Consider the following 25,825-nt stretch of genomic DNA (forward strand, 5'->3'; position numbering starts at 1 on the left):
GTCTCGGGAGTCTCTGTATGGTGTGCTGCTGATGTTAATCAGTATTGCCCCGTTTTTTGTTTGATTACCAGGGTGGCGCAAAGAAGGTTGTCATTTCTGCTCCGAGCAAGGATGCTCCTATGTTTGTTATGGGTGTCAATGAGAAGGAATACAAATCAGATATTGATATTGTTTCCAACGCTAGTTGCACTACCAACTGTCTTGCTCCATTGGCGAAGGTTGCTTTTGTACTTGGTTTCAGTTTGTATCATAACAAAAGACTGGAATGCCTATCTTATGTTTCTTGCATATAAATCACTACAGGTTATTAATGACAAATTTGGCATTGTCGAAGGCCTCATGACCACAGTGCATTCAATTACTGGTGTGAGTAGTACTCATTGTCCTTTTTTCTTTAGATAAAATGAACTTTTTTATCTTATTATTTCATGCCTTTCAGCAACACAAAAGACTGTTGATGGTCCATCAATGAAGGACTGGAGAGGTGGAAGAGCTGCCTCTTTCAACATTATCCCTAGCAGTACTGGAGCTGCCAAGGTATTCAGATGATTTGTGTCTATGGAATGAATTGCAGTTTTATTTAATTAATTTGTAGATGGCAGAATGCTTTGCATATCTATGTTTGGTATCACATAGCATAGGCGGTAGAGTAGGATATTTATTTCAATGTTGCACACATGATAAAAAAGAGAAAAAAAGAAAATTCTATTAATTATTTTATTTTTATCTATATTTTGTTTGTACGAGGCATTGTGATGTTTTTTCTTTATCATGACCTTTTGTGTGTGTGTGCATGAAGGCTGTGGGGAAAGTTCTGCCTGCACTAAATGGAAAGCTGACTGGAATGGCTTTCCGTGTTCCCACCGTGGATGTCTCAGTGGTTGACCTAACTGCGAGGATTGAGAAGAAGGCTTCCTATGATGAGATCAAAGCTGCTATCAAGTAAGGATAATTTACTCTAGAATTTCTTTAAAAAAAATTTAACAAATTAACTGAGATGGATTATGTGATCCATGATCCCTTTTGGTTTGTAATTGTTTTGTAGGGAGGCTTCGGAGGGTAGTTTGAGGGGAATCCTTGGTTACACTGAGGATGATGTAGTGTCAACCGACTTTATTGGTGATTGCAGGTAAGGAGGTGTATACTGTTTATCATATTTAATGGATAACTTTTCCCAATGGCTGATTCATTTTTTATTTTTTTGACATTTTGAGATAATTTGTTCTGTGATTGAAGTACCAAAAAAAAAAAAGGAAAACTGTCCCTTGGCAAGTGTGCAATACTTTGAAACTCTTTGTTTGTATATGAATGTTTTTATATCGATAACCAAACCAAGCCAAGCTTTAAGTCCCATCAAATGGGGTCGGCTACCTGAATCCTTCTTCTCCACGCGGCCCTAACAAAGGCCATTTCGTTAGTCAAATTAAGTATATAATAAATACTTATAATTTTAAACGATTCAATAGGAATAAAAATGTACCAACAGTGATAGAGGGTTACTTACACCAAACGCTTTTTAGAAATAATATTCCAACACCAACTCCAAACACCCAGCTCCACCACTTCAACTGCACAAACCTAATAAACAAAACCTCAAATAAATTAATATTTTTACGTGTTACATACACCCACAAAAGCTCCACCATATAAGATTAATGCATTGCTTTAATATCCAAGTGATTAAACCATTCAACCCAACTTTGTAGCCAAATACACCCTTACCCATGATACAAAACTCTATTGTTTCTATTACCCACCCAAAGTTACACTTGCACATTACACCCAATTCTCAAAACTTAAGTAGGCACCTATAGATCCCCTTAATGGATTGATTGATGGTGAGAGAGAGTGTATAAAAAAAAAATGAGAATTATGAGATTTATTTGAATGCTTTAGGCTTGGCATTGTTATGTTGTTCTTATGAGTGAGATGTTTTGTATATGTATATTGTTGTCTCGTTCTTATGAGTAGACGAGTGCTTTGATTTACGCGCGTACGTATATGCTAACCATCTGGGGAGTGTGAGTCAAACTCGGGACGGTATCCCCGTGCAAGTTTGGATTCGGAGCGGTGTTAGGTATACGGGAGGCACATGTGATATATGTGTAGGCCGGAAGTGGAGGGGCAAAGTTGTGGAGTTAAGGTACAAAGAATTTAATTATAAGTTTATTTCTATAGTGTGAATTGTACTGATTTGTTCATGTTGAAAAATAGTAAACAACCTCGATAAATTATGAAATTTGAGCAGAGACATGTATACGTGATTCTAGACAACTTTTGTGTTTTAGCTTTTTATTAAAAAGATCGATTAGAATCTATAATCGGATGATCTTGATTATTGTCGGTTTGATTCATTTTCGTAATGCAGATTTTAAAGGTTGTTTTAACCTACGAAACATGTTCATTTTTATTGGTTTCGCGTAAACTGAAGTAAAACATTATTCTGCACACTTTTCGTGTTTTGAACTTTTTCTAAAAAAATCATCTTAGGGCAGTTTTTGTTCGTTTTCAGTTTCAGATTTTTCGATTGAATTCCGTTTAGGTTTTTCTATCAAGTTTTTCTCTCAACCTGTTCAGTTTCTGTTAAATTCATTCGCGCTGTCTTTTAAGAAATTTGATTCTGTACAACTTTTGTTCTTTGAGTTTTGGTCAATTCGAATTATTTAAGTATAAAACGGTGTATTTTTATACTTCTTCAGCTATTTACTTATGATTAAATGATACTAACTTTATTTTTTTGCAGGATGGTGGGTCTTACTAATTTTTTTATGTAGGGCTGACCCACCATATTTTTATTTTTATTTATTTTATTTTATTTTATAATTAATTTATATTTCGTTGTGTACGGACAAGAAACTAAATGCCACTGTATCTCGAGAAACTACCCATTCATCTTGGTGCGGTTGGAATTATTTGTCTTGTCCCGTAACAAGTGTTAAATATATTTTTGTTTGTGTCTGGTAGACACGTGGGTGTTAAATCTTGTACTCATACCAGTGTACTCGTATACTGGCCCGTTTTGTCTCTTGGCAACTTGGGTGCGTTCTGTTTGAGCGCAGTTGAGCTTCCTTTGTAGGATTAGTTGGGGCTACGGTGGTGACGTGGATTTACTATAGTGTTAGACATGTCGTTTGGACTTCTTTTGTTTTGTTGAGCTTAGGATTGATATTAGTCTATGCATTTATTATTCCCTTTATGTCTTTAGTATTGGAATAATTTGGCATGGTTTGTAACCGTGCATTGTTTAAGTTGTTTTGACTAGTTGTTGCTACTTTAATGTTGGAGGTATTTGATAGTTATAAAATTATGATAGATGATTTGGTTAGCGCTTAGTTTTTTTTGTTTTACCCTTAGGATTTGGATGATGGAATATTGATTGGGGTTTAGTCCTAATTTAATATTGGTTGGTGTTTGAGGTTGGAGACCATGTGTTCCTTAAGGTGTCTTCTATGAAAAGAGTAACGAGGTTTGGTGTTCGTGGTAAATTGAGTCTTAGATTTGTTGGACCATTTGAGGTTTTAGATCAAATTGAAGAGCTTACAGACTTGCCCTACCACCTTCACTAGTTGGAGTTCATAATTTCTTCCATGTTTCGATGTTGAGGAAGTATATACCAAATCCCAATTATGTTATTGATCATGCACCGTTGCAGTTTAAGGAGGATTTGACCTATGAGGAACACCCTATAAGAATTGTTGATAAGAAGGAGTAGGTTTCGAGTCATCCACTACGTTAAGGTTCAATGGAGCAATCACTTGGAGAGAGAAGCTATTTGGGAACTTGAGGATGAAATGAGACAAAAAAGTATCCATAACTTTTTGAGACTACAGGTATGTCAAATTTCGAGGACGAAATTTCTTTTAAGAGGGGAAGAATGTAAAACCCAAGTTGTGTGTAAGATTATTTTATTAGATAGATTAGTAATTAAATTAATTTATATGGGTCATTTATTGATTTTCTTCCAATTTCTCTTTCTTTTTTATGACCTTCTCTTCTTGCTCTCAAGAAGAAAGTTTCTCTGTAACTTCCTCCGTCCCTCTCTTTCCTTCTCTCTTTTGTTCTAAGAACTAATTAGGCTTGGTAAATAATTCTTTCATAAGCTTAAGTGACCGAGTTTAACTGAAACTAATCTTGCTTAGCTTCCAAGATTCATAATTTTCTAAGCAATTGTAACTTAACGATATTCGTTTAAGTTAAGTACCTCATTTATGATTTTCTAAATTAACTGAGTGTTCAATTCTGAAGTCATAAAGGATGAATTTGAATTCCTTTCGATTTTCTTCATATTTCCCTTTCTTTGTCCTAACTTCTTTTTTCTTTTTTTTTTTTCCCCAGCTCCGAAGAAGGAAGCTTCTCTGTAACTTTCTCCGTCCCTCTCCTTCCTCCTCTCTTTTGTTCTACATACTCATTAGCTTAGGTAACAAATTGTTTCATAAGCTTAAGTGGTCAAGTTTAACTCAAGCTAATCTTACTTAGCCACTGAGATAGCGAACTTTCTGAGTAATTGTAGGTTAACGATATTAGTTTAACATAAGCACCTCATTTAAGATTTTCTAAATCACCAAGGTATTCAATTCTCAATTTCACAAAAATTGAATTTGAATTCTCTTTGAATCTCCTCCTATTTCTGTTTCTTTTCTCTAACTTCTCTTCTAGCACTCAAGAAGGAAGGTGTTTCTCTGTAACTCTCTCCGTCCTTCTGCTTCCTTTTCTCTTTTGTTCTAGAAACTAATTAGCTTAGGTGAGTAATTGTGTCATAACCCTAAGTGGCGAAGTTTAACTCAAACTATCCTTGCTTGGCCTCTAAGAAAGAGAATTTTCTGAGTAACTGTAGCTCAACGATATTAGTTTAATATAAGAACTTCATTCAAGGTTCTTGAATCGCCTAAGTGTTCAATTCTCGAGTCCAAAAGGTTGAATTTGAACTCCTTTTGATTTTCTTCCTATTTCTCTTTCTTTTCTCTGACTTTCTCTTTTATCTCTCAAGAAGATAGTTTATCTGGAAGTTTCTTTGTCCTTTGCCTTCCTTCTTTCTTTTGTTCCAGGAACTAATTTGCTTAGGCAACTAATTGTTTCATAAGCTTAAGTGGCCAAGTAAAACTCAAACTAATCTTGCTTAGCCTCTAATAAAGAGAATTTTCTGAGTAACTCTAGTTTAACGATATTAGTTTAATTTAAGCACCTCATTTAAGGTTTTCTAAATCATCTAAGTCTTTAATTCTCAAGCCCAAAAGGATGAATTTGAATTTCCTTTGATTTTCTTCCTCTTTCTCTTCCATTTTCCTAACTTTCTCTTCTAGCTCTCAAGAAGAAAGTTTTTCTATAACTTTCTCGGTCCTTCTCTCTTTCGTTCTAGAAACTAATCAGCTTAGCTAACTAATTGTTTCATAAGCTTAAGTGGCTAAGTTTAACTCAGACTAGTCTCGCTTAGCCTCTAAGAAAGAGAATTTTCTGTGTAATTGTAGCTTAACGATATTTAAGGTTTTTTAAATCACATAAGTGTTCAATTCTCAAGTAAAAAAGGATGAAGTTGAATTTCCTTTGTTTTTCTTCCTATTTCTCTTTCCTTTATCTAACTCTCTCTTCTAGCTCTCAAGAACAAAGTTTCGCTGTAACTTTCTCTGTCCTTCTTTCTTTTGTTCTAGAAACTAATTAGCTTAGGTAACTAATTGTTTCGTGAGCTTAATAATTGACCAAGTTTAACTCAAACTAATCTTGCTTAGCCTGTAAGAAAGGGAATTTTCTGTGTAACTATAGCTTAATCATGTTAGTTTAACTTAAGCAACCCATTAAATATTTTCTAAATCACCTTAGTGTTCAATTCTCACGTCCAAAATGATGAATTTGAATTCCTTTTGATTCTTTTTTGTTTTTTTTTTTCCTTTCTATTTCTCATTCTTTTCTCTTTCTCTTCTAGCTCTCAAGAAGATATAGTTTATCTGTATCTTTCTCTGTCCATCTTCTTCCTTCTCCCTTTTGTTATAGAAACTAATTAGCTTAGGTAACTAACTGTTTTATCAACCTAAGTGGCCAAGTTTAAATCAAGCTAATTTTCCTTAGCCTCTAACGAAGAGAATTGTCTGAGTAATTGTAGTTCAACGATATTAATTTATAACTTAAACGCCTCATTTAAGGTTTTCTAAATCACCTAAGTGTTCAATTGTCAAGTCCGAAAGGATGAATTTGAATTCCGGTTGATTTTCTTCCAATTTCTCTTTCTTTTCCATGACCTTCTCTTCTTGCTCTCAAGAAGAAAGTTTCTCTGTAACTTCCTCCGTCCCTCTCCTTCCTTCTCTCTTTTGTTCTAAGAACTAATTAGGCTTGGTAAATAATTCTTTCATAAGCTTAAGTGACCGAGTTTAACTGAAACTAATCTTGCTTAGCTTCCAAGATACATAATTTTCTAAGCAATTGTAACTTAACGATACTCGTTTAAGTTAAGTTCCTCATTTATGGTTTTCTAAATCAACTGAGTGTTCAATTCTGAAGTCATAAAGGATGAATTTGAATTCCTTTCGATTTTCTTCATATTTCCCTTTCTTTGTCCTAACTTCTTTTTTCTTTTTTTTTTCCCAGCTCCGAAGAAGGAAGCTTCTTTGTAACTTTCTCCGTCCCTCTCCTTCCTCCTCTCTTTTGTTCTACATACTCATCAGCTTAGGTAACAAATTGTTTCATAAGCTTAAGTGGTCAAGTTTAACTTAAACTAATCTTGCTTAGCCACTGAGATAGCGAACTTTCTGAGTAATTGTAGGTTAACGATATTAGTTTAACATAAGCACCTCATTTAAGATTTTCTAAATCACCGAGGTATTCAATTCTCAATTTCACAAAAATTGAATTTGAATTCTCTTTGAATCTCCTCCTATTTTTGTTTCTTTTCTCTAACTTCTCTTCTAGCACTCAAGAAGGAAGGTGTTTCTCTGTAACTCTCTCCGTCCTCCTGCTTCCTTCTCTCTTTTGTTCTAGAAACTAATTAGCTTAGGTGAGTAATTGTTTTATAACCCTAAGTGGCGAAGTTTAACTCAAACTATCCTTGCTTGGAAAAACTTTTGATATATTAGCTTTTCATATTGCAAGAAGAAATAATTTTATAAAAAACTATTAATCTATTTGGCCTAATGACCCGTGGGGCCTCCAGCAGTTAGAAGAAACTGAGCGATTAATTAACCAAGTCCAATTGCAAATCCAGGACCAAATCTGCCTCTTGGCTACGGCCGTTAGGCCTCCCCCTCCAGCACAGTAGACCATGAGGCCATAGATGTGATAATTAGGATAAAATAAAATAAAACTATGGTTAATAATATTCTTGGGTTTGTGCTTAATGATGGGTAGTGCAGTTCTAGAGTTAGTGGGATGTCATCCCAGTCGCGTAGAGTCGGACCGGTAGCAGTGATTGCGGTTAGGTCATTCTCGTAAGCCGTTGACAGACGTGCTAGCTTTACCCTGTTTCAAGCACCATTATTGGTATCAGAGCCAAGTTTAATGTTAATTATAGTTAGTTTTATTGTATTTTAATTATACATTTATGGTCATCATACAACTCTATGTCTACCGCTCCTACAGAAGATGTTACATCTACAGTAGCCAACACAGTGGCCAATACAGTCGCTTCTACATCAGAAGCCAGAGAATTAGTTGTTTATCAAGATGTCAAGGAGGCACTTTGATAAGTGGACCATACCTAAAGTAAAACCAGATACCATCTATAAGATAGGTAAGCTTGATTTCTCCCGTAGAAGAATCATTAAAACTTTTGAACATGCAGCATCAGTCCAGAATAATGATGAACTTATGTATTTAATACAACTTCAGGATCTTTATCCTTTCTTCGAGAAATACAAATATGTCCATATAGGACTTGTCCAGGTTGCTTTTAAGCCTCTGACTCTTTTAGGTCAAAATACCAGTATCCAGTGTACACTACGAGATGGTAGATGTACCAATTGGAGAGCTTTGCTCATGGGAGCAATAGAAACCAGTCTAGCTCATGGTCCAGTATATTTTGACATATATCCCAATCTGAGTGTAGCCCTGTCAGATCAAAACTTATCTAAGGTTTTAGAACTGAGAATCTTATCTCATGGTTATGAGTATCTTCCAAGATCACCACCTTTTACAGTAATATCCAGAATTTATTTAAAGGTTTTGTCAACTTTAAATCCTTATATTAGAAAGCAGAGTGATCAAGGTCACACAGTGCTTATTGACACCAATCTTTACAGTGATCAAGTTGCTGTCCCTAAAATGATCGAATGGGAAAAAATTACTTTTCCAAAAAAATGGCAAATAACTTATGCTGTTCCTCCTAGACCAATTGTTCGCCACAATTTGGATGATGTTATACAGACAGAAGGAGGTAATGTTTACCATAGTTTCCAAAGACCTCAAAGGCAATTATCTAGAAGTATGTCAACTGCTAGTATCAGATCTACTCCTTTTAGAGAAGCATATAGGGTAGACTTTCCTGGGTCAACCAGACACTCTAGTGCTGAACCAGTAGAGTCTGTCATACAAGGTATGCCATTCAGACCACCAAGTAATCCAGATCATGTTGACCCTATGGATCCAGTAGTCCAAGGATTACAATTTTTAACTACTAGAATCCCACATGATATTTATGAACCTAGGGAATCCAGTAGCAAAGGACCTTATAGTTCTACTGCCAGTGATATGGGGTATGTTTGGTTTGTGTTTAAGAGATGTGTTTTAGAGATAAAAAGTACGAAAAGTTGTTTGGTTTAGTTTTTTTCAAAAGATGTTTTGGAAAATTATTTTGAGAGAGTTTTGAAAAAAGTGATTGATTTGATGTGTGTGAGAGAGATTTGTTTGGAAAACCTGTTTGGTTTACAAGTTTTGAGAAATTTTTTTAGAAAAATTTGTTTGGTTTGATTACTTTTAAAAACTTATTTGTAGAGAAAATTTTCCAAAATTATTTCAGAAATACAAACCAAACGAACCCATGAATTTTGAAGTTTAATGGATTTTAGTCCAGGAAGTGAAAACAGGAAAATCCTAAATCAGGATTTCTACCAGGAAAAACATGCAAAATTTAGAGAATGGTATTTTGCAAATCACACTCCAGAACAATTAACTAAAATCAAAATCCAGTACTATAAATACTTGGAAGAAAACCAAAAACTTCAACCTTTTCCATTATGGTATGTGGAAAGTGGTAATATATCAAATTCACAAATAAATGTTTTAGAAAATATCCAGAAAAATTGGGTAACTACTGATGGTAATATTATTACATCAGTACATCCTCCTACAAAATCTTTAGAATTACTTCCTAGTGATTCTACTACCAGCCAACCCTTAGTATGGGAGATTGTTTTTGAGAATATCGGGAAGAACACGGAAAAACCATGAATGGCTCCGTGGGGGATTCATGTAATAAAATGCTTGAGTGAAAGCATCAATGTAACTCCTTATTGCGGATGTTAATGGTACGGGTAACATGGGGGTGTAAGCCCCAGGCCTGCATAGGCAAGATTTGCTGGATAGTGGCTTTGCTGTAATTAATTGGACTAGCAGTACGATTGGGCTCAGCCAATGTATGCTTGAAATAAATTGACGCAAGTTCGGTAAGAATTTGCTCAAAAATGTATCTGTATTGGTCAAAGTGCGGTGGAGAATTTTGAGTAGTCAAGTACCACCTTTTAATTTCCCAGGGATCACTCATCCACTGGATATCTTCTGTATTAATGTAGAAGATTGTTTCCTCTCGAATAGTATTCTGGAAATAAGATGTGTCTGGAGCTAGGAGGACATCTTTAGCTGAATGACTAGATTCCCCTTTTTTACTAGAATAGGCATGAAGCCCTGGAAAGTCTGTAGTGTAGGGATTGCCCCTACCGCGACCCCGTCGGCCGGAGCCTCGACCCCTATTCTGCATTAAGACCCTGCAAATATTCACGGGTTAGAAAGTCGGGAAGAGAATTGTGTTCTCCTTTGATATATTCAATATCGAAATCAAATACGGAAAGTTGGCCCTGCCATGCGGCAAAAATTTGTTTTTGGGCAAGATTTTCAACATCTTTTTTGAAAATTTGTTTAGCTGCAGAACAATCAACGCGGATTAGAAAATGTTGATTTAATAAATCATCCTGAAATTTTAGCACACATTTAATAATGGCTAAACATTCTTTTTTAATAGTTGGATAATTTTTGGCAGCTGTATGCCAAATACCAGAATGAAATCTTAAAAGTTCTTCCTTTTTTCTAGTGGGATTAAATTGTTTAAGTATGCCACCAAAACTAATGTTAGAGGTATCTGTTTCAACAATTTTCTTCCATCCTAGATTGGGTAAAGATAAACAAGGAAGAGTTTTATCTCTAGCCTTTATTTTCTTAACAGCTTCTGTATGTTCTGGTCCCCATGGTAGAGGATTTTTCCGAAGTCGGGAATACAAGATTGCTGCATCAGTAGCAAGATTAGGATAGTAATCATGAATATAATTCAAACTTCCTAAAAATCTCTGTAATTGAGTTGTCTTTTGTTTCTTCTGGAAATTTGGATGCAAATTCCATGCTCCGATTGATTGGAATAATAGTACCATTGTGAATGTTATGGCCTAAAAATCTTATTGTTGTCTGAAAAAGTTGCATTTTTTATGCAGATACTACTAATTCATTTCTGATAATAACATGCTTAAAAATGTTAAGATGTTTTATATGCTGGTCGATGGATGAAGAAAAGATTAAAACATCATCAATATAGCAAATAGAAAATTCTGTATAAGGATTGAAAATGTCATTCATAATATGCTGAAATTTAGATGGCGCATTTTTTAGGCCAAATGGCATTACATTCCATTCAAAATGCCCAAAAGGTACTGTAAAAGCAGTTTTGTATCGATCTTTTTCAGCGATTTGGACTTGCCAATATCCTAATTTCATGTCAAATTTTGAGAATATTATTGCATCCTGGAGACGATCTAAAAGATCTTTTTTATTTGGAACTGGATACCTTATCCATTGTAAGGCTTCATTGAGAGGTTTATAATTGATGACCAATCTTGGCACACCTCTCTCAATTTTTGCATTCTTGTTTACATAAAAGGTTGTACAACTCCAAGGAGATCGATTGGATCGAATGAGTTTTTTCTGGGGGAGAGTATTAATTTCTGTTTTGCAGAGTTCTAAATACTCTTTTTTCATTTGACTTGGGCGAGCGCGAGTAGGGATTCTCCACTCATCATACCCTGGCTCATAAGGCAAAGAAACTATGTGTTTCTTGCAGTCCCAAAACACGTTTGGAACATCCCTGCAAATTTCATGCTGGAATTCTTTTTCGAGAGTTTTAATTTTGTGTTGAAAAGATGACTGGTGTAGTCTTTGTTCGGTAGTTAAAAAACTAATTTCCTTTTGTAGAAAATTAAGTTGTTTTTCTTTAAAATTTACTAGATCTTGTATTTGATCTAATTCGTTTGTATAAGGTTCGGTAATAAACTCAAAAATAATCGGCTGATTATTTAAGGTTGTATGAATGCCAATGGAATCAATTTTAGAAATTGGCATTAATAAACATAGAAATAGAGTTCCAAGAATTATGACTTGGGACATATTCTTAATAAGAACAAAAGAAGTAGGAAGACACATAATCCTTTATTATAAATTAGAACTTCTGGAAATTTATACTGGATGTATAAAGAATTTCCACTTGCACTTGTAAGTGATTGAGTCGTTTTATGAAAGTATTTAATAGGAATTTATCCTTCCTGAATACAATTCATATCCGCACCACTATCAACAAGAGCAATGGCATCTTTTATGATAACATCAGGTTTTATCATAAAGGTTATACGAATATACCATTTTTGGAAAGTAACAGTATTCATGAGCATGAGATAATCAGGCTCTTTGGTTTCTGGAATGGTTATGGATTCTGAAGTAGTAGTTTTTTCTTTATTCTATATTTTATTATTAATCTTTTTAATCTCAGAATTAATAGCAATATTAGAGGTCTGTAAATGTTTAATTTCAATTTTTAAAGCATTTACTTCCATTTCTAAATCCTGGATGGTTAAAGGTTTTTCTTCGGTAACGGGTTGAAGTCGTTGAAAAACTTCTTTCATACTGTAATGTTGTGGAGGAAGTATTTCTTCCTTCTTTTGTTGCTGTAAACATAACTCTTAAGAATTTTAGCTTCATTTCTGGATTAGAAATATGATCAGCAATATTAATTATTTTCTGTTCTTCTTCTGTAAGAACATTGATACTGGGTCCTCCAATATCAAGTCCATTCATTTCAACTATGGCTTTCCAATAGTTGACTTCATCAGATATCTGATTTATGTGATTTTTACACTCACAAATTTCTGGAGAGTCATCAGACTCATTCTCACTTCCTGAGGAGTATAAAGCTGCAATTTCATCTTCTTCATCAAAAAGTATTCTAAGAATCTGTTGCTGAATATCATTGTCTATTGATAATTCATTAAGCTTCTGTTGTAGTTTTGATCTACAACGATTAGCATAATGACCTATCTGTCCACACTTATAGCATTTAATTGTGGATTTAGATTTCTTTCTGGAGTACTTTTGTTTACCTTTGGAAGGTATTTGTGGTTGAATTGGATTTTTAACATATTTATGTTTTCTGGATTTTTTGGAATTATATTTTGAAGATTTTCCAATTTTAGGTTTCTTGTGTTTGGAAGGATACTGTAATTTTGTGTCATAGGCGAATTGTCCACAAAACTCACTTAATTTTTTCTTTCTTGTAAGATGTTGGTGTTTCATCTGTTGCTGTAATTTAATATCATTGCATAAAGCAAGACCTTCATCGGTAATTAATCCTACGAGTTGACCGTAAGTATACCTGCTGTATGGAATAGCCAATTGGTTATGACGATCTCTTTACTTTTTTCTGACCCTTTCAGCAAAAAGAGTAGGAAGACCAACAATAAATTTGGCTTTCCAATGATCGGAATTAGCATCAGCTCTACGATATACTTTCATCAGGAAAACATCCTTATACCATCTAAAATGGGATAAAGATGGACATCTTAACTTCTGCAATAGTTCTCTACTTCGATCTTCAATGCCTGTTACAGCACCAATGAAATGGAGAACTATAGTGTTTACCAAGGTGTAAACAGCATCTTACTCAGTAGATTCAGCTCTGGTGTTTGGATCAGTTTTTATACGAGTAGAATTTAAAATTTCATTATTTTGTGCTGTAGTGAGAATATTATCCCACCATCCTTTGAGTAACCCAGTAAAGCCACCGACTATAAATCGAGTTATTTGATGGTCAGTATTCTCATTTTGTTTGCACACAGTGGCAAACATGAGCATGTGCTGGAGGACTTCAAATATTTGATATTCTGTGAGACCATCAATATTCCGTTCATAAAGGGTTCTACTGTGGTAAGATTTCTGACTATGGAGGAAATCTTCTTCATAAAGAAGATCCATAGGGCTAGGTCTGGAATAATAATATCTGCTTGGTGCAGTATAAGCAGTTCTATCTATATTTGTTCCATAATGAACTTTATTAACAGAAGAGGGTTCATTTTGGAAATTAGCCTGGATTTCAGATATTTGGTGGGGTTCCAAATTCTGATAATTTTCATCTATCTCGTGAAAATGATTTCTGGATAACATATTGACTTGTGAGGATTCTCCTATATGAAGATCTTTTATCTTGTTTAATAGAGTATCCATAAATTCTGTATTATCTTTTTTAGGTTTTAAATTAAAATTGGTTACTGTAGGAGTAGGTTTAAAAGCCACAGGTTGAATATCTAGAGTCTTAGGTTGGAGATGACAAGTGTCCTTAATATGAACAACTGTTTCTTCAATTCTGGTTAACTGTTTTCCCATAGTTTGACAGAAAAGATTAGTATAATTATTCTGTTTTAAAATAGGAATAATTTCCTTAACTGTCACTGTATTAATGCTTTTGGCAGGAGGTTCTACAAAAGCAGTAATAATCTAAGGGTTGGCTGGTAGTAGAATCACTTGATATTACTTTAACTTAGGGAACTCATTTCATGTTTTCTAAATCACCTATGCGTACAATTCTCAAGTCCAAATGGATGAATTTCAATTCACCTAAAATTTTGCCTTATTCCCCTTTTCTTTACTCTCTGTCTCTTTTAGCGCTCAGGAAGAAAGTTTCTCCCTAACTTTCTTCGCCCTTCTCCATGCCGCTCTCTTTTGTTCTAGAAACTAATTAGTTTGGGCAACTAATAGTTTCATTAGCTTAAGTGGCCAATTATAACTCAAACTAATCTTGCTCTACTTCAAAGTGAGTAATTGTAGCTTAACGATATTAGTTTCACTTAAGAAACTCATTTAAGGTTTCCTAAATCACCGAAGTATTCAATTCTCATTTACAAAATGATGAATTTCAATTCGCTTTCATTTTTATCGTGTTTTCCTTTCTTTTCTCTAACTTTCTCCTCTGCCACTCAAGAAGAAAGTTTCTAAATCTGGCTGTCCTTCTCCGTCCTTCTTTCTTCTGTTCCACTAACTAATTAGCTTAGGCAATTATTAGTTTAATCAGCTTAAGTGGCCAAGTTCAACTCAAACTAATCTTGGTTAGCTTTCAAGGAGGAGATTTTGCTGAGTAATTGTAGCTTGACGATATTACTTTAACTTAAGGAACTCATTTCATGCTTTCTAAATCACCTATGTGTTCAATTCTAAAGTCCAAAAGGATGAATTTCAATTCGCTTAAATTTTCGTCCTATTCCCCTTTCTTTTCTCTAACTTTCTCTTTTAGCGTTCAGGAAGAAAGTTTCTCTCTAACTCACTCCGCTCTTCTCCATGGCGTTTTCTTTTGTTCTAGAAACTAATTAGTTTGGGCAGCTAATAGTTTCAATAGCTTAATTGGCCAATTTTAACTCAAACTAATCTTGCTCTACTTCCAAGTGAGTAATTGTAGCTTAACGATATTAGTTTCCTTTAAGAAACCCATTTAAGGCTTCCTAAATCACCTAAGTGTTCAATTCTAATTCACAAAAGGATGAATTTCAATTCGCTTTCGTTTTTATCGTATTTCCCTTTCTTTTCTTTAATTTTCTCTTCTACCACTCAAGAAGAAAGTTTTTCTCTAACTCTCTCCGCTCTTCTCCATGGTGCTCTCTTTTGTTCTAGAAATTAATTAGTTTGGGCAACTAATAGTTTCATTAGCTTAAGTGGCCAATTTTAACTCAAACTAATGTTGCTCTCCTTCCAAGTGGGTAATTGTAGCTTAACAAGATTAGTTTCACTTAAGAAACTTATTTAAGGTTTCCAAAATCACCTAAGTATTCAATTTTCATTTACAAAAGGTTGAATTTCAATTCGCTTTAATTTTTTTTTCCCGTCCAACTCACTCCGCCCTTCTCCATCGATCTCTCTTTCTAAATCACCTATGTGTTCAATTTTGAATTCCAAAAGGATGAATTTCAATTTGCTTAAAATTTCGCCCTATTCCCTTTTTCTTTTCTCTCACTTTCCCTTTTAGCGCTCAGGAAGAAAGTTTCTCCCTAACTATCTCCGCCCTTCACCATGGCGCTCTCTTTTGTTCTAGAAACTAATTAGTTTGGGCAACTAATAGTTCATTAGCGTAAGTGCCCAATTTTTTTGGGTGGATGAGTGCCCAATTTTAACTCAAAATAATCTTGCTCTACTTTTAAGTGAGTAATTGTAGCCTAACAATATTAGTTTCACTTAAGAAACTCATTTAAGGTTTCCTAAATCACCTAAGTGTTCAATTCTCATTTACAAAAGGATGAATTTCAATTCGCTTTTCATTTTTATCGTATTTTCCTTTCTTTTCTCTAACTTTCACTACGTTAAGGTTCAATGGAGCAATCACTTGGAGAGAGAAGCTACTTGGGAACTTGAGGATGAAATGAGACAAAAAAGTATCCACAACTTTTTGAGACTACAGGTATGTCAAATTTTGAGGATGAAATTTCTTTTAAGAGGGGAAGAATGTAAAACCCAAGTTGTGTGTAGGATTATTTTATTAGATAGATTAGTAATTAAATTAATTTATATGGGTCATTTATTAATATCAAAGAATTAGTTATGAGATAACATTATATTTTCTATTACTTAGATGAGTAATTTTGTAACTTTGAGAAATTAGATTAATAAGCTCACCTACTGTGGCTTTAAGTCTTGGGAAACAAACAAAACAGAGGCTGGGAATTGCTCTATAGGCGGCTAGGGTTTGAGAAGATAAAAGAAAAAAGAAAAGAAAAAGAGAAGAGAGGTTCAAGTGAGGCTGCAATAGGGATTGGAGGCAGCACATTGGTGATTTTGGGACATCCATTGGTTAAGGAAAAATCTATCTTTACTGTTAATTATTAAGTTTATGTTGAGGAATTTAACAATCAATGCATTAAGGGGGTTTAGAAGATCTATAGGTGCCTACTTAAGTTTTGAGAATTGGGTGCAATTTGTAAGTGTAACTTTGGGTGGGTAATAGAAACAATGGAGTTTTGTATCATGTTTGGCTACAAAGTTGGGTTGAATGGTTTTGATCATTTGGATATTAAAGCAATACATTAATCTAATATGGTGGGGCTTTTGTGGGTGTATGTAACACGTAAAAATATTAATTTATTTGAGGTTTTGTTTATTAGGTTTGTGTGATTAAAGTGGTGGAGCTGAGTGTTTGGAGTTGGTGTTGGAATATTATTTTTAAGCGTTTGAGGTAAGTAACCCTCTATCACTGTTGGTTCATTTTTATTCCTATCGAATCGTTTAAAATCATAAATATTTATTTATAGCCTTCATGTTTTAAAATAAAATATGGGTCAAGTATAAAACAATATTGAATATTATTATGAAAATTATTTGAATATTTGGTGAAACTATTCTGAAATTTGTACAAAATGTTTATTCTGAAAATATCGAATATTTTATTTAAAAGTTGTGTATTGTTTGAATGCGGAACATCACTCTATTACAACGCTAGCCAACGTTAATCTAGGCCTACTCCGTCCCCTAACACTTCCATCTACCATTACAGTATCGCATTTCTTCACTATTACTTTTGTTGGTTTTCGTTGAATATGACCAAATTATCTCAATCAATTCTCTCTCAATTTATTTTCTATCAGTGCTACTCCTACCTATTCTAGAATACACTCATTTGTAATTTTGTCTTGTCTAGTTTTGCTACACATCCACTTTAGCATCCTTATCTCAGCCACACTCATTTTACTTACATGTTGTTTCTTGGTTGCCCAACACTCCGTCACATACATTGCTGGTCTAATAGCCGTTATTCGTTTATTGCACAGTATCCCAGATGTACTTCCCCAATTACACCATCCTGCTTTAATCCTATGCATCAATCTCCCCCGTTGTGATAATCGACCCTAAATAACGAAAATGTTTACTCTTAAGCAGTTTTTGGTTCTCAATCTTCACTTCTCCTTTACTTTTCTCCTTTACTTTTATTGTGACTATTACTAAATTTAAACTCCATATATTCTGTCTTAGTCTTGCTTATACGGAATCCAAACCTTTAGATTCAAGAGCTTTTCTCCAAATTTTTAATTTTGTGTTAACTCATTCTCTAGTCTCATCCTCTAGCACGATATCATCTGCAAAAAGCATACACCATGGCATGTCATCTTGAATATTTCTTGTCAACTCATCCATAACTATCTTTTTATATGGTTGGAATATGTAATTATTTTTTTCTCTCTTCTTCTTTTTTTTTTTATTTATTGTTGCTGCAATTGAATAATGCAATTCACTTTGTAAATTAATCTTTTGGCAGGTCCAGCATTTTTTATGCCAAGGCTGGTATTGCATTGAATGAGAACTTTGTGAAGCTTGTCTCTTGTTGCTGCAATTGAATAATGCAATTCACTTTGTAAATTAATCTTTTGGCAGGTCCAGCATTTTTGATGCCAAGGCTGGTATTGCATTGAATATAGAACTTTGTGAAGCTTGTCTCTTGGTATGACAACGAATGGGGTTACAGGTTAGTACTTTCAGGAGAAATATCTCATTTGTTTGTTTTAGTTTTAATTATGTGAGGGGGATGTGTGGAGATACCCTTTTGTCCATAATTTCTAACATTTGTTTATCTGTTGCAGCAACCGGGTGATTGACTTGATTCGACACATGGCCTCTGCTTAATGAGCTTCTTTGGCACTGATCCCGGGCATACCATGAAGACTAGTACTGTTCCATGGTTAGGGAGTTCAGTTTGGAATAATTTTGCTGTTCAAACAATATACCAATATTTGACACAGAAGTTAAAGAGTGATGTCTTCTTGCCTTTTTTTTGGGGTTTCAAAATAAAAATTGCCCCATGTTTTGTTTAGTGCAAATTCAGATTCTGCCATTATTTCTATGTTGGTGCGAATCCAAACCTGAGGTTTTTAGTAATAATGAAGGCTTTTCCTTTCACTTTTTTGCTTGAAAATTTTTCCATATGGTATTTTCCTGCTTTGCTTTATCTTTTCGAGTTTATTTTCTAATTGCTCTTTACATAAATTTCATATCATTTCCTTTGCATAGCATTGCTCCAGACTGAATGTTGCAGCAGTGGTAACAATGTAACAGTAGTATGTACCTTCCATAGATTTGGTAGGTTTTTCTGTTTTTTGTGTTTTTTTGAGAACCACGTAGATTGGCATAATTGCTTGAGTTATCATTTGGTAACTTTCTTAACTAGTTTTTTTTTTTGAATTGGGATTTTTTTAAGTAAAAGCCCGTTGCGATTGACTTTTTTTATTTTTTTTTTAAAATTTTTATGGAAAAATAAAATAAAATAATAATTATTTAAATATAATATTTTATCTTATTATCTTATTAACTTTTTAAATTTATTTTATCTTTTAATGACTAATTTAGCCCCAATCTCTTTAGCCAAACAGTTCTACTTCCTCCCTATAAAAGTGTTAATAGGAGAGACACACAACGTGCATGAAATATGAATTTACTGGAATAAAACCCTTCACTAATTGCATCCAACATGACAGATACATTATCACAATTACTTATAATTAAAAACATGCGGCTTCATCTAGAAAAATCTGACATAAAGTGGATTGCTATGTGCAGGTTGCCCCTCTTATTATCATTATTTTTTTCTTTTAACAAGAATTTAACAATGTGACAAAATCAGATCAGATAACAGATTCATGTATTTTTGATAAGCAGCAGCCTTTATTGAAATATGGGGGGATATCTATCAAATATTGCAATGGTTGTATTTCCCCCCATATGTTCAAAAGCTAAGTGTATTCCATAACCAATGTTCTAAAAGTAGTAATTCTTTTTCAATATAACACCACAAAATAAAGCCTCCCAAAAGAACTTGTTCAAGTCTCAAATGTGCAAGAGAAGACATCTAGTAGAATGTAATAATATGCCACACAGAGCAAGTAAACTGTGAGGCATCAGCAATAATCCAAAGCCCAAATATCATGCACCAACAAGCCCTACAAGCAAAGAAAAAAAGAGGAACAATCAAAATCTATAAAATAAAGCCAACAAACAAAGCAGTGATGCCCTAATACTGTGTTTGGTTGAGGGATTTGATGAGCGATTTGGAAAGGAAAAGCGAAAGGGAAAGGGAAAGGGAAATGGTGTGTGAAACTAGGTGAAATGTAGGTATATTTTACTCACATTTCACTTAACTTTTCTCTTTCCCTTTCCAAATCTCTCCTTCAATCCCCCAACCAAACACAGCGTAAAGGTAATATTACATCAAGAGCTTGAATTCAAGAACACAGAAGACCAGAGTAATAGCTATTGCATAAACAGAATGTTCAGGAGAAATCAAGGGGGGAAATCCTGAAAATAAAGTAAGTAATCTGACAAACAAAAGACACTGACTCTTTGCAACTGCTTTCTCAGGTTAGTATAATGTAGCTAGTTGCCCTTAAAACTAAAAAGAAGCCATTCCCCTAAACTAGAAACCCGGGTTGGCAAAATGCCAATTTATTTATGGGTCATAATTACTCAATCTACAAACATTATCAACAGAATTCTAACAAGAACATACTTCTTCATAGGATAAAAATCCAACGTACATGTATTTCAAGGTAAGGGAGATAGTCTTTCCTAACAAATTCCGAGTGTTATGCATGCTGAAAATTAATGCATATATTGCAATGTTTTAAGAATTGGACCGGACCAGACGTTCAACCGGTAAAACTAGTGACTGGACCTAGTTCCGGTCCAGAAGATCTTCAAAAATTAGACTAGGCCAAAAACCGGCCTTGTTTGTAAAAATCAGAAAAACCGGTGGTTCAACCAGTAAAACCGGCGAACCGGTGCCGGTTCTCGACCAACCCGTTGGTTTTTTTTAATTCTTTTTAAAAAAAATTTATTCTTTTATTTTCTCTTTATTTCTTTCTTATATATATATATATATATATCAAAATTTTAACTAAAAACTCTCACTTCAAGAGTTTTCTCTCATAAGGAGTCTCATTGGAAACTTGAAGAAATTATGAAAGTCTATTCCTATTTATAGGAAAAAAATTGTTCAAAGAGAACCTAAAAATTCAATGTAGGATTTAATCAAATTGTTTGAATCATATTCGATTGGAGGAAAAGTTGAAAATTTCATTTCCCTCCAAAATTAAATCTAGCATTCAATCAATTTATTTGGAGGGGAATATTCAAAATTTTAAATTTCTTTAAAATTATTCTTTTTTTTTATATCAATTATGACTTTATTAAATATTTTTAGTAAATATTAAGCAACGCTTTTTTTTTTATTATTTCAGTAATTATATATATATATATATTTTATTTATAATTTATAATTATATAATATTAATTATGACGTCACAGTTTGACTGCTTCGACCAGACGGTTGAATTAGTGACCCGTCCACACGGTCCCTTTTCCGATTCACTCACCGGTCCGGTTTTTTAAATATTGACAGATTTTATCAAACCTTACAGGAATGAAGTTAAATAATTAAAAATTCTTTATGGAAATATTTGACTAATAATTAGCAGAAAGAAAAGATTTTAGAATACACAAGAACACCACGCATCAATTAATTTTCATTTTATTTCCCATCATTTTCTAATATCACTTTTTGAGGATGTAACACATGCCTAGACGTACTGGCTGTCTTAAACTTCCTAGACAAGCTTCCATATAAGTGACAAACTAATACATAATATACATTGGCAAAACCCTTCCACATCTTCTCAGTTGAATTTAGACATTCCAGATTCATAGTGAATTGACTTATGAGGAGAATAATCCAACTATGCATCAAACCAAGTATTTCATTAGCTTACCAGTTTGTAAGTCCAAAATTACCTAATAAATCCATCAAATAATGCTTCCCATTGTACAACTTGTAAAATGATTCAATTACTAATATGCTAAAATAATTTTAAATTGGAACCGATTTTAACCTGCAAAGAATCAAGAATATAAAACAATACCTCACCATAGAGATGTCAATCTTAAGCCAAAAATTCAAGACATCAGAGATGCAACCAACTGATACTAAATGCTTGGAACAACCATGTCTATACTGAAATGATAAGAAAGCCTGAAAATTCAAATGCACCGAACAGCCAAAAGGAAAAAAGATGAAATTGATCCACAGCCCACTTTCTCACCATGGTCGGACCCACTAATACCAGAGGGAGGGTACAGGACACATTAAAAAGGGAATGAATTTGGCAGGCCCCAAGACTATGGCATAGTAAGTAGCTACAAGTCCGAATGTTAAAAGCCGAAGGCCAATGACACTAGCTAACCAACTGAGAGAGCTCCCCTAAATGGGATGATGGTAGTTGCCCCCCCTCCCCCTTTTGGAACATATGCATGTTTCAATACACTCTATGAAGCACGGGTACTCCAAAAATAGTGCCGTACACGCACCGGGTACTTACCGGGTGCGGGTACGCGTACCGGTACAGCTGCATGCGTACTGGGTACAGCAAAAAGTGGTCGGGTACACCTGTCTCAGTCGGGTACGGCATGGGTACGGCTTGGGTACGGAATGGGTACGCCGATGGTGTGTTTTGGGTACGGCGGGGCAGAAATCAAATTTTTTGAAAAATTGAGGGGTACCGAAGCAGTATTAAGAAAAATTAAAAAAGAAAAAAGAAAAAATGTATATACAATTTGCCCTAATCTCATCGAAGCAAAGAGGACTTCGACCATCACCCTCCTTCGACTTCGACTTTTGCCCTAATCTCATCGAAGCAAAGAGGCGACTTCGATCATCACTCTCGTCTTCGACTTCGACTTCGACCCAGAGATCGACTTCGACCCTCGTCTTCGACTTTGACCCAGAGACTTCGGTTTCGACCTGCAGAGAGGTATCTCTTCATCTTTATTTTTTTTGTTTTTTTTTTCTTGTTTCTTCTTTTTTCTTCAGAGGTATAATCTGATGTTAATAAATTAGAACACAAAAAATCATATTTAGAACAAAAAAATTAAAAAAATTAGAACCAGGTTATTCAATCATATTTAGAACAAAAAAAAAATTAGATCAAAAAAATTAATAAATAAGGAAATAATCATAAACATTAATAATCATAAATATTATTTTTAATCATAAAATTAGATGTTAATAATAATCATAAATATTATTTTTAATCATAAAATTAGATCAATAGAATGTTAATAATAATCATAAATATTAATAATTCTCTTTTTAGTTTTGATATTTAACTTCAATTTGAAGGTTGAATCTTTTAACCATAATTATAAAAAAAAAAAAAAAAAAAAAATCGGCGTACTGCAGCCGTATCCGTACCCTATTTTTTTGGAGTTTTGCCGAATCGGCGTACCCGTACTCGTACCCGTACCCGCACCCATACCGTACTCGCACCCGTGCTTAGAATACACTTATTGAACCTAAAATTTTTGCACTCCTTTCTCGGAGTCAAGTATTTCGCTTGCTTAGTAAAGTTTTACTGAGTCAATGGTGGTGAAGGCGTGAAGGAAGCCACCTTACCTTGTTTACCCCCTCAAGTTCTTTAATTTGAAGGAGGCTTCTATGCCCACCTTTCTTTATGCCGAAGGCCGGTTGAAATGATTTCAATCTTTCCTTGTTACTACTTTTGTTATGCATTCATATATAATGAAGAAGACAACTACATGCACACAAACGATTAAGGCAGAGCAACTCCATCACCCACATAAGCTCATGATGAAAAGAGGACTTCCATCTATCACGGGTTTTAGTCACCATTTTGTATCACAGGGTACATAGCAAGAAATTACTTGCTATCATTAACTCCTTAATAATTATCTCCAAACAAGGAAACCAATCATAAATATCCATGTAGGCGAGTGATACAAAACAACGACAACAAATTGGTGTCTAATAAAAACCTATCATGAAATGACACTTCAATACAGATTGAAATCAAACCGGGTGCCAACAGCCCATTCCAGATGCATTTCAGCAAAGAGTTCAAATTAATTGTAAGAAAGGGCACAACCAAAATGGTCTTCGACCATTGGATAATCTGTATGAAGTTAAAGCCCATCAATACTAAATTGTTTGTAGCCATAAAATAATCACTAGCAACAAGAAGTTATCCACAAAGCTGGACAAGTACATTTATACTTCAATTATAGGTCACAGAATCTGGAACTAGAGTTATAGCCACATCAATGGCATCAGATAATTTAAGGAGGACAAGAACCTAACAAACATGAATAAAGTGCCGAATCAACCTGAACTCAATTATAATCACTGTAACAAGGCCATAAACACCAACTTCAAGCATTCATGAGTTTTAAACTAAAACTAGGGTTATTGAACATACCGATTCAGCGACCAACCATGGAAGGATTGAGCCCCAACAACATGTTATTTCCATTAGGCAGGTAGGCGACATTTGGAGTTTTCGCCAAGGTCGAAGCTATCTCCCTCGAGGCCTCAATCTTCCTGAGCTCGATCAAACCCATTCCAGCAGCAGCAGTCGCTTCAGAAATCAGCTTCGCAGACTCGCTCTCTCCTTCCGCCCTAATAATCGCCGCCCTCCTCTCCTGCTCCGCTTTCGCCACAACGAATTTCGACCGCTCCGCCTCCTGCTGCGCCACCTGCTTCTGCTCCACTGCCTTCGAGAACTCAGCCCCATACGACAAGTGCGTTATCGCTACATCATCAAGCACGATGTTGAAGTCCTTCGCGCGACGAATCAAGCTCTCGCGGACCAAAGCCGAGACGTGAGGACGATCAGTAAGTAGCTGATCGGCGTTGAATTGAGCAACAACAGCCTTCAACACTTCGTTGCCGATCGAAGGGAGGACTTTCTCGTCGTATTCGAGACCTAGGGTTTGGAAGATTCTGGGGAGTTGAGTGACCTCGGGGCGAGAGAGAAGACGAAGAGTGAGGTTGACCATTTGGAGATCTTTGGTGCCGGAGATGGAAGAGAAGGTGTGGGGACGAGTTCGGATGTCGAAAATGTAGGGTCTCTGGAGCCATGGGACGAGGAAATGGGTTCCTTCGCCGACGGTCTCATCGATGACGCCGCGAAATCGATCGAAGAGGACGGCGCGTTGGCCACCGTCGACGGTGTAGAGGGAGGAGTTGAGGACGGTAGCGCCGAGACCGAGGCCGAACGCCGCCCGGGCTAGGTTGGTGAGGAAGGACATTGCTGCTTGGCTGCTACCCATCTATGGAGGAAATTGTAGAGAGAGAGGAGAGAAATGGAGCTAGGGTTTTGGAGTGTATAGTGTTCTCCAAGTAAATTGTTTCTTCTGTAAAACCCTAACCCCTAATATTGAAGCGGTGAGGTAGTTTGGTTGGGCCTACTCCAGCTCATGGCCTAGACTGAGACCTGACAATTTTTTGTGTTGTGATTTGGGACAAGTCAAGTCCAATAACCTAATTGGGCTCGAACAAAGTCATATCTTGACGTGGCATAAACATCAACTATAAAAATTTGGAGAAAACAAATCGGAGACAACTTTTCTCTCTTTCCCTCTCTCCCTCTCTCTCTCTCATTTGAAAAGAGTTCATATTTGTAATTGTAAGTGTGGGGATATATTTTTTGAGTACCAACACGTGGCAAGGTGACGCTGACGTATCAGCCGAGGTGCCACGTGTCTTGGTCGTGACGCCGAGGTGATCTCGGCAAGGCCGAGGTTATCTCTGAAGATATCGGAATCCAAGATAAGTGGATAAGGGACAAGAGTCCTAGAATGAAAAGGGAACTCAACCTGGATGAGGGACAAGAGTCCTAGAATAAGAGAAGACTTCAGTTTGTATTAAGATAAGACTCTTAGAGAGTTTATCCTAATCTTACTAGGAGTCCAAGATTAGCAGTAATCCTGAGTCCATAGAAGTTAGGCTTCTATTGGGACTAGATTTATGTTGGCTATAAAAGAGAGGCACCCCCATGGGTCTAAGGTATGCTTTTGATACTCAAGCTTGTGAGTTTTAGCACTTGATTTATCTTTGAGAGATATACTGACTTGATCGTCGGAGTGCCCCTGGGTGGACGAACCACGCCGGAATCTTCTCTTTCTGTTGCAGGTCAGCCAGGTGCCATCTATTCTGCCGGTGCTCTCCAGCTGGTTACTAAGCGGGCAGTGTGGTCAGAAAATCACCCACACAATTTGGCGCCGTCTGTGGGAAAGAAAGAAGAATAGATGGCCAATGACGGACAGAAGGATCAGATTAGAGACAACGCTCCTGCTGGGAGTCGGAGACGTATCAATCTCGACGTTGAAGGGGATAATAGCAACACAGAAACTCATGACCAGGGTCATGGAGTGAAAGACGCTAGCCAGGAAGGTGGCGCACCAAAGACAACAGATCGAAGCGGATACTACAACGAAGATGACCTCCAGGTATGGAAGGATAGATACCTGCAGAGGAACGAAGACCCTTCCAGAAGGGATGTAAAGA

General features: G+C 35.4%; 1 protein-coding gene and 1 pseudogene across 2 annotated transcripts; one reads left to right on the forward strand and one right to left on the reverse strand.

The window, feature by feature from the left end:
• Window positions 1-50: 50 nt before the first annotated feature.
• Window positions 51-18,391, forward strand: LOC114273305 (glyceraldehyde-3-phosphate dehydrogenase, cytosolic-like; annotated as a pseudogene). The gene is made up of 7 exons (XR_014328453.1): window positions 51-218; window positions 304-364; window positions 440-537; window positions 800-942; window positions 1,046-1,129; window positions 17,854-17,944; window positions 18,060-18,391. The product of XR_014328453.1 is annotated as a glyceraldehyde-3-phosphate dehydrogenase, cytosolic-like (transcript).
• Window positions 18,392-19,097: 706 nt separating this feature from the next.
• Window positions 19,098-24,783, reverse strand: LOC114273307 (prohibitin-3, mitochondrial). Its single transcript, XM_028215072.2, has 2 exons — window positions 23,736-24,783; window positions 19,098-19,412 (listed from the first exon to the last, which is right to left on the reverse strand). Exon 1 carries the CDS (start codon window positions 24,586-24,588, stop codon window positions 23,740-23,742), a length of 849 nt encoding a protein of 282 aa, XP_028070873.1. The 5' UTR covers window positions 24,589-24,783; the 3' UTR covers window positions 19,098-19,412; window positions 23,736-23,739.
• Window positions 24,784-25,825: the final 1,042 nt, after the last annotated feature.

The sequence above is a fragment of the Camellia sinensis genome, chromosome 4, assembly GCF_055761805.1.
Source record: "Camellia sinensis isolate YWXY chromosome 4, ASM5576180v1, whole genome shotgun sequence".
NCBI lineage: Eukaryota > Viridiplantae > Streptophyta > Magnoliopsida > Ericales > Theaceae > Camellia > Camellia sinensis.